We start from the raw sequence: 14251 nt of genomic DNA on the forward strand, positions 1-14251 counted from the left end.
TCCCCGAAATAACCATATATGGAGCTTACAACGCCTAGTTTTACTATGCATATCCTCATCTGCATATCATTTGCATATGATTATTCATCCACGTGATAACATGTTTAACGGTACAAGACATTAGGAAAATATGAAATACGGATGTGCCGTCACATTACATTAATAAAAATCATTTAGTAGCCTATCCTTGCCTTGTTTTTGAATAAATAAATCAAATAGTGTAAAATACATTTCAGAGAAAGTTTTTCTCAATCTTTTCCACTGACCAAATAGTATTTTTAATTGATTTGTATTTTTAATGGAAAAAGATCGACCTTGTTGTGCATTATATTTGCACAATCTGCTATTATCATGATAAGCAATTATCTCTGTAGCTAAAACACAGCATGCCAAAGGAAAAGTGTTCAAAAGCATAGCATCCACAACAAATATTTATAAATTTCATGTAGCTAGTGTAAGTGTTTAACTCCATTAATGAGAATGTCATATTTAATCTGAATGTTTATATCAGAAGTAAAACAGTTTAAATCAATATTTTATTTAAACTGTTATTGTGAACACGCACTGTAGCCTATGATTAGGAATCATAATGAAGATTTACAGTTTTACTTCATCTGCCGTTAGATATGCGTCAGTTTCACTAAACGGCATTTAAGGTGTGGATATTTGCTTCAAGTGATAGTCTTGGTGAGTGAAATTATATTTCTGTATATGTATAATTAATTCGAATAATCGAATAATTTAGATTTTCTGTCTAAAAGTGACCAAAAAGACATTTAACTCCAGCTCACCATCTGTGTCGCCAATTCCCTTTGTCTCCAGAATGTACGTACGCACGGCTCAAAGTTTGCTTAAAGGTGCGCACATTCTCCCGTCAAGTTTGTTTTTTATAGATCACAACCTTTGCGTGGGAACTGGCGTACGTACGTTTCCAGCCCCGTTTTGTGCGTACGCACGCTTTATAAATGAGACCCCTGGGCCGTAACTGTCTACTGGACTACTATAAGGGTATCATGTGTGACCCAACATTTTTTAGATAAGTGGTCAACCAATATGAATTATGATTATTAAGAATGAATTAATAATCCAGGACCTTTCTCTTTCAAGAGATTTTAAAGAAGATCATTTGGGGTTTACCCAAATGCAAACAAACAAATATGTGTAGGGCTGAGCGAAAATGGGTAGAACTCTTTACTGCCCCAGTACTTCAGAAATCCTTTTAAAGGTATGCATGTGAATTAAATGTGGCACAATGGCCTTCATCATCACAGTATGCTAATGCATATCTAGTGCAAGGGATTTCATCAATATGCTGATTGAGGACTGTTGGGACACTCTAGGCACAGGATGGTTCTGTCTGGAGAGAGTCATTTGCACCTCAATGACATATCTGTACCATTTGACATATCTGTACCATTACCATCAGTCTCATCTGACAGCTTATAAACTGAACTGAATGGTGATGCACTTAAAAGAGATATTAAAGAATGCTAATGTACAATGTAGGTACTATTGCTTAAACATGCATTGAGGAGAATATGTTAATGTTTTTCTCCCCCTCTTGATCACCACACATTTGCCTCATCTTTTGGTTTTCTGTCAGTCGGTTTCAGTGTTGGTATTTCACTCATCTTTAACAATGCTTTGCTCAGAATATAATAAGGAAAGATAACTGTTGATTCTAGGAGAAAGGCTTAAAGCCTGCAACTCTCGCACACCAGTGCGTAACCTCATACTATGAGGCTGTTACGGCCTCTTCTGCACAGTAGCATTATTTGTATAACTAAGTTTTCTATACAGTATGTTGTTCCATTCTACTGTCTGTATATTTAAAAATGTAACTTTGCCTGCTTTAAAGGCTTTAAGAATCTTTCCTTTCATCACTGATAATGTTGAAAAGCTAAAGTGATTATAACTTTCGTTATCTAAAACGTTCAGGTTAAATCCTACGTTTTCCTATCAGTTCTAAGAAAGACCTTTAAAGAATAAGAGGTTAAAGAATAACAACAACTTTAATAGAGTCAGATTAATTATATTGGTGTCAGATAAATAACTGAATTATGCACGTCATCCTTCAACTGCTTTTTGTTCCAATTATTGGTTCAAAATAGCAGTGTAAGCTTCCAGCCTTACATATGCATCTTAACCGACACAACTAATGAAAATCTGCAGTTCAGTAAATGAGGCCCTGTTTACCCCTGGTATTAAGATCGTTTTGGTCGATCGGATCACAGATGAACGACGCTAAATATATGTGTAAACGGGGTCTAAAACGTTTTGAGCGGTCCACTTTTGACCACTTCCAGAGGTAGTCGAAAACACATCGGATCGCTTGCGTAGTATAAACGCTCATGTGGTTGAATGTGTTCGAACAGCCACAAAAGACCACCTACTCTCCTCCGCCTACTGACCTAATGCGTAAACATGGGAAGCGAGCTAGCCAGACGGGATTTAAACTTTGTTTGAGAGAACAATGTTCTCTCACCATTCCTGATTTCTAACACACACTCACAGCGTTCGGCATGATCTTGTGGCTATCAGAGCAAAACCAAAAGCTGCTGCCCATATGTTTTTCCATCCTCTCGAAGAAATCAGAACAGAAGTGGTTGAAAGCGGACAAAATTTTGTATTTCCAGATTGAAATACTAGGTATATGTGTCTCCCTCGTCTACTTGTGATCCGATCGACTAAAATGCATCTTAATACCTGGTGTAAACAGGGCCTGAGATATTTAGCCTGTGAGGACAACTAAATATATAGCTGTGTTTTTTTATGTTCACAACCTCATCACATTCATTTTTCATTTAATTTTTTTTGCTGTGGCATTGTAGATGAATTAAAATAAAATGTAATGTGATGAATGACAACATGCAAATTTAATGATATTGCAATGACAACCTTTTATTTTAAAATATATACTACATTACATAATACTAAACAGAGCTAAATCTATCTTGTTAATTAGCAGTAATTCAATGGGACACACACTTTCTGAGAATAACCCTTGTGCTGGTACTGAAGTAATGTTATCATGCAACTTAGTATGATTTGATTGTGCATTTTGTACCTGTACTTGAGTAGTGTGTTCTGAGGGATCTGGTAGTTGGTCATGGGCTTTCTGAAGGAGTAGATCTTCTGTAGGATGAACTCACGGATCTTTGAGACAGCCTATGAGCAGAATCAAAACAGATACATTCAGCAACAGAAAACTGAATTACATTAATTTTGCATGCATCTCTTATATCAAGAATGGGTTATACCAGTCAATCTTTGATTTGCTCTCACTTTAATTTTGAGGCGATCAACGATGTCCTGTATATCAGAGCAGGCGAGGGTCTCTCTGAAGCTGAGTTCTTTAGCAAAGTTGATCTTGTTGTTAAGCTCGTGAAGCTGCTCCAAAAACTCCTGCTCCGTTACAGGACTGTCTAGAATCACACTGCAACACACATACAGTTCTTCAATCTGTGATTTAAGAAGGTAAAGCAAAATCTCCCTGGAACAATATGCTCAATACATATCCTTACGAAATCATGGTGCTGGGAACGACCAGTTCATCAACCAGCTGGCTGAGCTGACTGCGGACGGCCTGCCGGTTCTTGAGCCTCATGTTCATACTGACTGACTGCTGCTGCAGCGTCTGAATCTCACTGCTGATTGATGACAGGTCGCTCTGAAAACTGCTCAACATGCCTTCCATACGCTAGACAGAAAAGAAAGCAGAAGCAGGTCAAATAGCACCCCAGCTGAACACAGAAGAAAATGTAGGCAGCTTCAAATTCATCTGTCCTAATGTTTAAATTCTTGAATGGTAAAATATCTTTTCACAATATGAAATTGCAGGTCATAGTTTGCAAACCACAACAGCTTAAAGTCCTAATGTCCACTAAATACACTCACCTCCAGTATTGAGTCACAGGCTGTGATCTGGTTGTGTAAAGAGGCAATATTCTGACTCTCTTTGATATCTACACAAGTGCTACTGTTAAGGGTTCTTTATTAATATTCATTACTGTTTTAAATAAGTCTTAATTACTGAACCATAAACCATGCTTCATGTTCATTGATACAAGAGTATCAATAAAACAGAGGAGAAAAAAAACTAGGGTTACACTTTATTTTAAGGTGACGTAGTTACATAGTACTTATGTAAGTACAGAGTAATATTAATGAACTACATGTACCTAATACCAGGTTGCTGCTGGAAGAGGTGTTAGTGAGGCCAGCAGGGGGCGCTCACCCTGTGGTCTGTGTGGGTCCTAACGCCCCAGTATAGTGATGGGGACACTATACTGACAAAAGAGCGCCGTCCTTCGGATGAGACGTTAAACCGAGGTCCTGACTCTCTGTGGTCATTAAAAATCCCAGGATGTCTTTCGAAAGAGTAGGGGTGTAACCCCGGCATCCTGGCCAAATTTGCCCAGTGGCCTCTGTCCATCATGGCCTCCTAATCATCCTCCTATATATATACTAATTGGCTTCATCACTGTCTCCTCTCCACCAGTAAGCTGGTGTGTGGTGGGCGTTCTGGCGCAATATGGCTGCCGTCGCATCATCCAGGTGGATGCTGCACATTGGTGGTGGTTGAGGAGATTCCCCCCCTTCTATGTAAAGCGCTTTGGGTGTCCAGAAAAGCGCTATATAAATGTAATGAATTATTATTATTATTATAATATACAGTTACGGTTAGGTTTAGGGTTTTTACTTGTAACTATACATAATTTAATGTGATCACTCAAGTAAGTACATGTAGAAACGTGTAACTATGCCACCTTTAATTAAAGTGTCACCAAAAAATATATTAGCAAAATAATTGCAGGTTATTGCATTAATATGAGAGTGAATCTCACAAAGTATTCAAATCAACAGTCAAGTCAAGTTTTTTTCTTTTGATTTCAAACTACTATAAAGCCATTAAAAACAGCAATATGGATACAGTCTTTGATTGATGCTTGCTCAATTCGCTGCAGCTCGGTCTCCACCTGCTTGGAGTACTGCCGCAAATCCACACCCTGTTCCACAAAAAAAACACAAAACATTTAACACGTAATGATGATCACACACATCATCAGCTGAACTTTCATCTCACCGTCTTGAGCGCCTCTTTTACCAGATCATCCTCCAGATTAGCTTGAATGTGAACTAAAAAAGGACAAATGGCATGGAACTTATTAATACATGATGAATTAAGTTATCAGCCCTTCCCTTACTTAAGTGATAAAAACTAAATCACAGAACTCACGGTCCACCTCATCCAGAATGAACTCATCTGTGGTGATGTCCAGATCACCCAAATTTAGTGGAGGAACCGCATCAAAGTCTGACTTCTGCCAACACATTACAAGGAGAGACAATCATCACTAAACAGTCGATCTTGCTGATCCAAGCATTAATGCAGATTCAAAAAGTGTTAACCTGAGAGGAGCAGAGCAATATTGACAGATCAAAACACAAACAAATTGATCATTAAGTGTTCAACCCCGAATATCATGAGCAGGGAGCGACCGGCTGTGCAGAGCATCTGGGATTTGAGACCAGTATATATGTTTTAAACAAAAGAAAAGTTCCAATATGAGGCAGGCCCATTTGAGAAATGCGGAGGATCATTTATTGAAGTCCTACAGCTGTGGCCAAAAGTATTGGCACTGACATAAATTTTGTATTTCACAAGTGTCACTATTTACAGTGTTGTCCCTTTTTCTTCATAACAATTATAGAAATTCGCTCTGGCATGCTGGATATAAGCTTCTGGGCAATAATCTGACTGATGGCGATCCATTCTTGCTCAGAGTTGATCACAAGTTGTGGGCTTCTGTTTGTCCACTTACTCGCTTTTTGAGGATTGACCGCAGGTTTTCTATGGGATTAAGATCTGGGGAGTTGCCTCAAGAGAGCCCACTCCCTTGGATGAAAAACAACCCCACATATAGATGGTCTTCACTGTTTGCATGACACAGTACTCATGGTAGCGTTCATCTTTTCTACTCCAGTTCTCTCGATTTTCCAGTTGTCCCAAACAGTCAGAAACAGGGTTCATCAGAGAAAATAACTTTACACCAGTCCTCTGCTGTTCAATCCCTGTACTTTCTGCAGAGTTTCAGTCTGTCCCTTGATGTTAGTCTTCTTTGCTTCCCTTCTTGACACTCTTGACACGCTCTATTCTCTCAAACTGAAACTACTTAAAGCTACACTGTTTGATTTTTAAAGTTGATTCTTAGCAAAAATCACTTTGTTCTTTCATAATTGTATGTGCTCATTAATGTTTAATGATTAATCCGCCCTCCCTTCCTGGACCACGAGGACACCAGCGTGAATATGCAAGGGGAAAGAGAACGGTCTCTCGAGGAGAGGCGCGCTCAGCATTTAAAAGCGGCAGTGATGAGGCTTCATTATCTTCAGGTGTGCCTCATCACACGCCAATTCAATTTCAGCGTTACTCCTCTCGAATCACACCCACTCCAGTCGGGAACCTGGCAAAGGGCGGCGAGTTAAGGGATGGGGTGGCGCTGATTATACGGGAGAGGCAGTCGTTCCGTCACATTCCTCTCCTCTAAGCGTTATCCCTGTCATGCGGCCGCTGCCCTCATGGGAGTGCTACCTCCTCAGCCAGGCCCCATGCGGTCGGAGTGGGCGGGTCAGGGATACCTCTTCGGGCAGCTCTCCCTCTCGCAGCGCACCGGAACGGGGACAGAAAGGCACTGTTTTAGTTGACAGCCTCAACCAATCACAGGGTAAATGATAATGGGAGAAACATCACCCTGGTTGTGGTTGGGAAGCTGTCTCCGCTGTGTCTCTGTCCCAGTCCGACTTTCCACGAACTTCAATGAGCGAGAAGGGATGACGTCATCCGCGGGTACCCAACTGTGCTGTCTAAGCTCCGCCTTACCCGCATTCTCCACCACTGTGGCGGGAGGAGTAAATGACATACACAGTGGGAGTGGTATCAGGCATTTATTACCATAAAGAAACATAAAATGACAAAAAAAGGGGAAATAAAGTGTTAAAAAAGGGGGGGATCTGGTGTCCTCGTCGTGCCAAGGAATAGTGAAGGATAGGTAGTGATCAGATGGGATGGTTCCAGGTAAGGGGGCAATGTCTGGGCAACGCGCTTCTCTCTCTCTTTGGTCTGAGTGGCGGTGGCTTCAGCATAGCGGCTTGTCCTCTTTAGCCACGACAACTGAGTGGAATAGCAGCCCGGCATCCTAGCCTGTCAGCGGCGTCACGCGTGATTCTCCATTCCGAACCGTGGGTCCGGCGACTCACATCTTTGGCGGCGCGAGAATCCCTCCGCCCTCCATTCTCCTTTTCAGCACCCCTCCTCTCGAATCACACCCACTCCAGTCGGGAACCTGGCGAAGGGCGGCGGGTTAAGGGACGGGGTGGCGCTGATTATAAGAGAGGGGCAGTCGTTCCGTCACAATATCTATTTATATATAACCACCTGCCAAAACAGAGCCGGCCTGCCAACACATGGACTCTACAAGACCTCTGAAGGTGTTGTGTGGTCTCTAGCACCAAGACGTTAGCAGGAGATGGTTCAAATCCTGTAGATTTCAAGGTGGAGCCACAGAGGAACAAACTTGTTGGTCCAGCACATCCCACAGATGCTCAATTGGATTAAGATCTGGGGAATTTGCAGGTCAGGGCAACACATTGAACTCTTCATTGTGTTTCTCAAACCATATCTGAATATTATGTGCAGTGTGGCAGGGTGGTGCATTCTCCTGCTGAAAGAGGCCACTTCCACTGCTTCATTTGCAAGCAATCATTGCAGTTGCTTTCGACGGTGGACAGGGGTATCATAGGCACTCTGATTGCTTGGTCTGCAGCCACATACAGAATAGAGTGTGATGCACTGTATGTTGACACATTCATCCCATTAAAATGTTGTGTGACTTGTGCCACAGTAGACATTCTGTTGCATCAGACCAGACAGGATAACCCTGTGCATCGATGAGCCTTGGGTGCTTAACAGCCCGTCGCCGGTTTGTGTGTTGTCCCTCCTTGGACCACTGTTGGTAAATTCTCACCACTGCTGACAGGAAGCAACCAACAAACCTTGCTGTTTCAGATATACTCTGACCCGCAGTCACCTTGTCATAACTATTTGGCCCTTGCCAAATATAAAAACGTATTTGTTTGCTTCCAAATTGCGTGAGAGAAACACGGCTACGTGAACGCAAGTTTACTATTATAAAGTAAACTACTATAAATAATACTGAATATATTGCTAGTTTATTTGCTAGTCATCTTAATGCCTGACTTCACCAGTAGATAAGTGCATTATTTTACTTGATATGCACATTTTTACTATTTCAAAATAACTCAATCATGATACAAGCTGTACAAAAAGTGTTCAAAAATAAAAACAAAGTTACTTGAGTTTTGTTGGCATGTTAAAAAAATATGTAAAGGTGATTTATTTTCAAAGTCATATTTACATATGAGGAACACAAATGCCACGAGTAGTGTAGAAGAAAAAAGGCAGAAAATAAGACCATAATCAATGATAAATAACTTTAAAGAACAGTGCACAGAAGAATGACAGTATTTCCTGTTGTTATGTGCCATGACAACTTTTAACAAAATTTTAACACTGATATTCGGGAGCGTTAATGTGCGGGGTATGTACACATCACTGCACTGTCACATGATCTACAACAGGATATGACATTTTAATCTTCAGATGTTGGCTGAAATAAAAACCCGCATAGGCCAATAACAGTCGCGATCAGTAAAAAAAAAAAAAGATAAATATGATAGTTCATAAAAAACAGCATGCCATGTCTGTGTTACCTTTATTAGATTCAGCTCTGATGCTGCTAACAGAGCTAACGTTACGCGCTTACGGATGAAAAGTGCAACATACTCAGTGAAAAATATCACACTGATGCTGCTATAGTCAAAAATAAAGAAATCACCTTATCCTGTAAATACGCCATCGCACCGCTCATGGAATCAGCTGGTGCGTTTAGGTTTATATGACCAGCTCCAGTGATCAGCGTCTCCGCCATGGCGTATGTAGTTCACAAAAACTACAGGTCCGTTCAGTATTTCAGTCCCTCCAGTCATTAATTCCCCCAAAAAAGACACACGGTAACATCATAAGAAATCTATTTACAAAAGAGTAATTGCTCTTAAATATATGCTAAAACATTCGAAACAGCAATAACTGCGTTTTATATGTTTAAACTTCATCGGTTTAAAGTATTGCTTTGTATATCATCTGCCTCAATCTGCTCATCGGACATGTACATTGTGACGGAATCTGTTCCTGTCAAAGTTCGCATGGCGAGTGGACAAATTATCGCGAGATCGTGACCACTTCCTCTTTGCGCGGAACCAGCGAACAAGATGGTGAGTGTGAAATGAAATCCTCAAGATTTTCCATGAAATCTAGTAACATCGTCCGTAATTATGTGTTTATGTTGGTACTGATTCAACATTAAGTGTTTTGTATGCATATAGAATGTATATAAATAGATATTTTAGGCTTACAGTATAGACTTAACGTTTAAGTGAGTTATGAAAGTAAGCCCGTGTTCAGTCCGCGCCGGTTTAAGTTAACAAATAAAATACCATGGTATTACCACAGTATTTTGAAGGTTCATGCAGAAATTGAACATTCAAATTTTTTGTAAAATTTAAAAATGTGTGTTTACTTTAAACCAGAGGTGTCTGCTTCTATATTTATAGTCAGTAAGCTAACGTTAGCTGTAACCTTACATCAGCGTTACGCCGCTACACTAGGGTTCTTAACTACAGTTCCGTCTAACGTTACTTGCGTCAAATTCATCAAATGTGACTTTTAATCTGTGTTTGTCGGTGACTGTTTTTTTCTCTTAGTCGCTCGTCATTCCAGAGAAGTTCCAGCACATCCTTCGTGTTCTCAACACGAACATTGACGGAAGACGCAAAATCGCATTTGCCATCACTGCCATCAAGGTGAGTGAATTAAACTTGCATAATTTCGCTTTGCAATGCCAGTGAAGTTGTTGAAGTTCTCTCAAGCCTCCGTGTTGTTCATTTAACGTTACTCCAGGGTGTTGGAAGGCGTTATGCCCATGTGGTCCTGAGGAAAGCTGACATTGATCTGAGCAAGCGGGCTGGAGAACTCACTGATGATGAGGTGAGTTTGTAGATTAGTTTTAAATGTTTATTCCTTCCTTTTTTAAATGTTGTAGTGAAGTTACAAACACGTATCAATCCATATATAAATAGTATTTAAATAGATATACCTTTTTCACCAACACAAAAATCAGCCATATGACAGCATTAATTGTTTACTGTTCTTCTTTTTTTTATAGAAGTGGAATAATAATTAAAATTCTAAAACTGGGTGCACACTGTATGATATGCCCATCTGAGACATCATTTGCAAATCCTTAAAGATTCCTCTAATTCTAGGCTAAAATATGTAGTCTGTGAACAATATATGTTTGCAGACAGCCGATTAATGACTTGTGACAATTTTACCGCCAATGAAATTCTGGCAGTGTCAGAAGTTTTGGGGCACAGTTTTGCAATGTGACTTCTTCTATGATGACCATCAAATCAAAAAACAATAGGAGCGCTGAACCTGGTGATGTAGTTTGTGTAAGAACAACAAAACACCACTTGTGCCACACTGTTTTTTTTTTTTTTAGTCATGATCAAAATCAAGATGTTGTTTTTCTTTGCTAACCAACATTTCAATCCTGCATGCAGCTAAGCGTACAGAGTCTCAGTACGCTAGTTTGGTCCGCTTTTGGTGGCACCCGAGTGCGATTGCTGCATGTGAAAACACCCTAAGAAGATTGAGTGAATGTACATAATAGTTCTGGTGGATGAAGGCTTCTGATAGTCTTAATGCGACCCTGAGTGCAAGGGAAAGCTACATAATCATCACGTGCTATTACATAGACATGGAATGGCAGATGAAGTCAATGGTCTTGCTTACAGAGAGCTTGTCATAAACGCAAAACCTCAGACCGAATTCTATAGAAGCTTAAAGGCAGTAGAGTTATGGGATATCACAAGGGAAGCCTGTTCACGCAAAATTAAGTTTTATCTGAAAAATAATCCGATCTGTTTCGTCACTGAATTACCATTTCAGTAGAAAATTAAAGTCAAAATATAAATATATTAAGAACTACCAAAGATAATTGATAAATTAGGTAGGCTAGCTGTTTATTTCAAAACAATTATTTTGAGTTAATTTCACTTAGAAAAACATTTTGATAATATTTTTGTCTGGTGAAAGAAATGCATAAAGAGAATACGTCCATGACATTTAAGATTTTGCCTATTTACTGAGTAATCCACTATTTTGTAGAGGGGGTCAAAATGACAATTTTCACATGAGATTTGGAGTATTACAGGGGGTAATATCAGGTGAAAATTGTCATTTTGACCCCCTAGACAAAATAGTGGATTCCTCAGACAATATACATTCACAACATTTAATATTTTAGCTTTCATCACTATATTTGTCTGTCTTAAGAAAAATATTAACTAAATCAAAAATGAGTGCCGGGAAGTTTCCGAAATTTTATTTGACACGGAATGACCTAAATGTGTAAAATGCACTTTTTTTTTTTTTTGCATAGGTATGCACTGCATCTGACTGCAAATAACATGATTGTAACAAAACCAATTTGCTCTATTTGTTGAACAGGTTGAAAGGGTGGTGACCATTATGCAGAATCCTCGCCAGTACAAAATCCCTGACTGGTTCCTGAACAGACAGAAGGACATTAAAGATGGAAAATACAGTCAGGTATGATTGGAGTGCCTTTTTTGTGCTTTTGGAAGGCTGGGTATGATAACGTTTGTCAGTGCATATCTGACTCAATAATCAGATAATTCGTGCCCTCAAGTTCAAGTCTTCAAGAGAATCCAAATCCAGCTATGATCGAAAGTTCTGTTGTTACCAAAACAATTCAAAGGAACTTGCGACCATAGCTGGCTAATTATGCTTTTGGGAAATGCCCTGTCTGTCACAGAGATGCGACTTCACTTCCTGTAGAGAATTATTTTATTTTTCTTCCTGCAACTAACCAATTAAAGTTTGGTCGACTAAGCCTTTTATCGTTGACTAGGGTTGGGTACCGAAACTCGTTGCCAATAGGGAACCGGTTCCGACGTAAACGGTAGAAACCAGGCCGAATAAGAACAAAAATTTCGGTGCCTTATTTCAATGCCTGACTTTTTTTTTTTTTTTTTTTACTGCCCCCTGTAAAACATCTCGCGGCACAGATGTTCCAATACATATAAATAAAACATTTCCAGTTAATCAGCAGATCATTCATTTTGTTCGTTTGTTAAGTAAGCAAACGCCCAAATTTGGGTCAAATATGGACGAACCCAACCGTCGGGTTAACATTTTTAATTAAAAAATGTAACCCAACGGCTGGGTTTGTCCATATTTTACCCAAATTTGGGTTGAAACAACCCAGCATTTTTTAGAGTGTATAGGCCTATTTTAATGCCAACTGCAAATCTTATATCAAGTAGGCTAGCAAACACCGTTGCCATTCAACAGCGAGTGTGGCAACGTGTGCAAAATGTTTTAACAAAGTTCCAACCCTTCTTTATACGAGGCTATACTGTGTGTGTTAAATATTTCTGCTCAGTGTCAGATATTTCTCTGCTTAAAGTAAAAGTCATATGTGAAGACAAAATGTTGATCTTAAGTGTTTTACATCAGTAGCCTATTAAACGGCGCAATTTTTCATTTAATCAGAAAATATTTAAGTTAATATTGTGTCCAGTTTGGCCCTGTAAATAAAAGGGTATTATTTTTTGACAGTGTGTCAAAAACACACACACAAAACATTCCAGCATTGCAATCTTGACATTGCAGCCTGTTCATTATAGCAACAGAGCTTCAGAGCTAAAGCGGGGCTACAGATTAGGTGTCCCTTAAGAACCCGTGTATCTAACAGTAGTTCCGCATTACATTAATTTGCAGTTTTCTTTATTTTATACCGTGTATTTTCTGTGTAAATTCATGCACCGAACCGTGATGCCCATACCGTTTCGGTTCAATGTGAATACACGTACCGTTTCACCCCTAGTGTTACTACATTAAATCCATGGTGAATGTTGCAGATCTGTGGACTTTAATTCTATAACTAGTTAATTCATGGCACAATGTTTCTCCTGGTTTCCACATCAGCGCTGTTTGATCCGTTAATAACAGAAATTTGAATGCTTCTCACTAGATCTCGCAACGATGTTATTACTTCAGTGGCAAATTCAAATGCTTTCTTTACTGGATCTCTTAGTGCTGTGTATTAACAGTGTCGCTTGATCAAGATCGGCTCGTGCTGCACTGATATTGGTCCAAACTGATAAATGAAAATAATAGCACGGTTTCGTTCCGCTTTCATTACGTTTGCCATTTGATATTGGGCAACGTTGTGGTGGGAGCGCCAACGCGCGCATTTGAATGGAAATATTGAGCGCTATATCGAACACTTTTTTAAAAATATATTGTTACCGACAATGGTGTACCGTTGATAAATACCGATACCGTTTTATCGGCCAGCCCTAACATGGTCAGACGTGGCTTTAGCTGCAGTGCATTTCTAGATTGATACAATGCCAACTTAAATTTTATTTTCATGAAGATGTTTCATAATTTTTTTTAAATACGATTTAAATCGTACATTTTAAGGCCATATTGCCCAGCCCTAATTCCAATAAATTGTGCAGCCTTAGAAAACGGTCTTATAATGCGGTTCATGGATTTCCGTCCATGGAATATCACACTTCTGGTATTTAGAAAATTATGTTAATGTTGTGGTTTTCCCAAGGTCCTTGCTAACGGTCTGGACAACAAACTCAGAGAAGATCTGGAGAGGCTGAAGAAGATCAGGGCTCACCGTGGTCTCCGTCATTTCTGGGGGTGAGTTTCACAAATATTTTCCTGCAGTACAGTGAAATAACTAATTTAATAAATAAATAATTAGGAAAATGAACTAATGTTTAACTTAAATTGTTTTGTCTTTTTTTCTTTAGTTTGCGTGTGCGTGGTCAGCACACCAAGACTACTGGTCGTCGTGGTCGTACTGTGGGCGTGTCCAAGAAGAAGTAAACTTGAAATAAAACTGAACTGTTCAGCCATTTGGTGTCTTGGTCTCAGACAAATTTGTGATTTGTATGATTTTTTTTTTCTAACATTGTCTTATGATAGGAAATAAATAACAAAGTTTGTACAATTATGTTCCTTAAGGAGTACCCCAATCCCCTCAGTAAGGAGGGAGTGAAC

At 39.5% G+C, this 14251-nt stretch overlaps 2 protein-coding genes across 2 annotated transcripts in view; one reads left to right on the forward strand and one right to left on the reverse strand.

The window, feature by feature from the left end:
• Positions 1-9128, reverse strand: part of vps52 (VPS52 subunit of GARP complex) — a 25027-nt gene extending 15899 nt beyond the window's left edge. The window contains exons 1-8 of the mRNA XM_079591947.1: positions 8919-9128; positions 5240-5324; positions 5087-5139; positions 4934-5009; positions 3898-3965; positions 3525-3700; positions 3286-3436; positions 3068-3168 (exon numbers count right to left, since the gene is read on the reverse strand). Coding sequence (XP_079448073.1) covers positions 3068-3168; positions 3286-3436; positions 3525-3700; positions 3898-3965; positions 4934-5009; positions 5087-5139; positions 5240-5324; positions 8919-9011 — 803 coding nt within the window. The 5' untranslated portion in view covers positions 9012-9128. The remainder of the gene's footprint in view (positions 1-3067; positions 3169-3285; positions 3437-3524; positions 3701-3897; positions 3966-4933; positions 5010-5086; positions 5140-5239; positions 5325-8918) is intronic.
• Positions 9004-14106, forward strand: rps18 (ribosomal protein S18). Its single transcript, XM_079591950.1, has 6 exons — positions 9004-9354; positions 9844-9942; positions 10040-10126; positions 11654-11755; positions 13797-13888; positions 14002-14106. Exons 1-6 carry the CDS (start codon positions 9352-9354, stop codon positions 14075-14077), a joined length of 459 nt encoding a protein of 152 aa, XP_079448076.1. The 5' UTR covers positions 9004-9351; the 3' UTR covers positions 14078-14106.
• The last annotated feature ends 145 nt before the right edge of the window (positions 14107-14251 follow it).

This window comes from Phoxinus phoxinus (genome assembly GCF_949152265.1).
Source record: "Phoxinus phoxinus genome assembly, chromosome: 19".
In the NCBI taxonomy this organism is placed as follows: domain Eukaryota; kingdom Metazoa; phylum Chordata; class Actinopteri; order Cypriniformes; family Leuciscidae; genus Phoxinus; species Phoxinus phoxinus.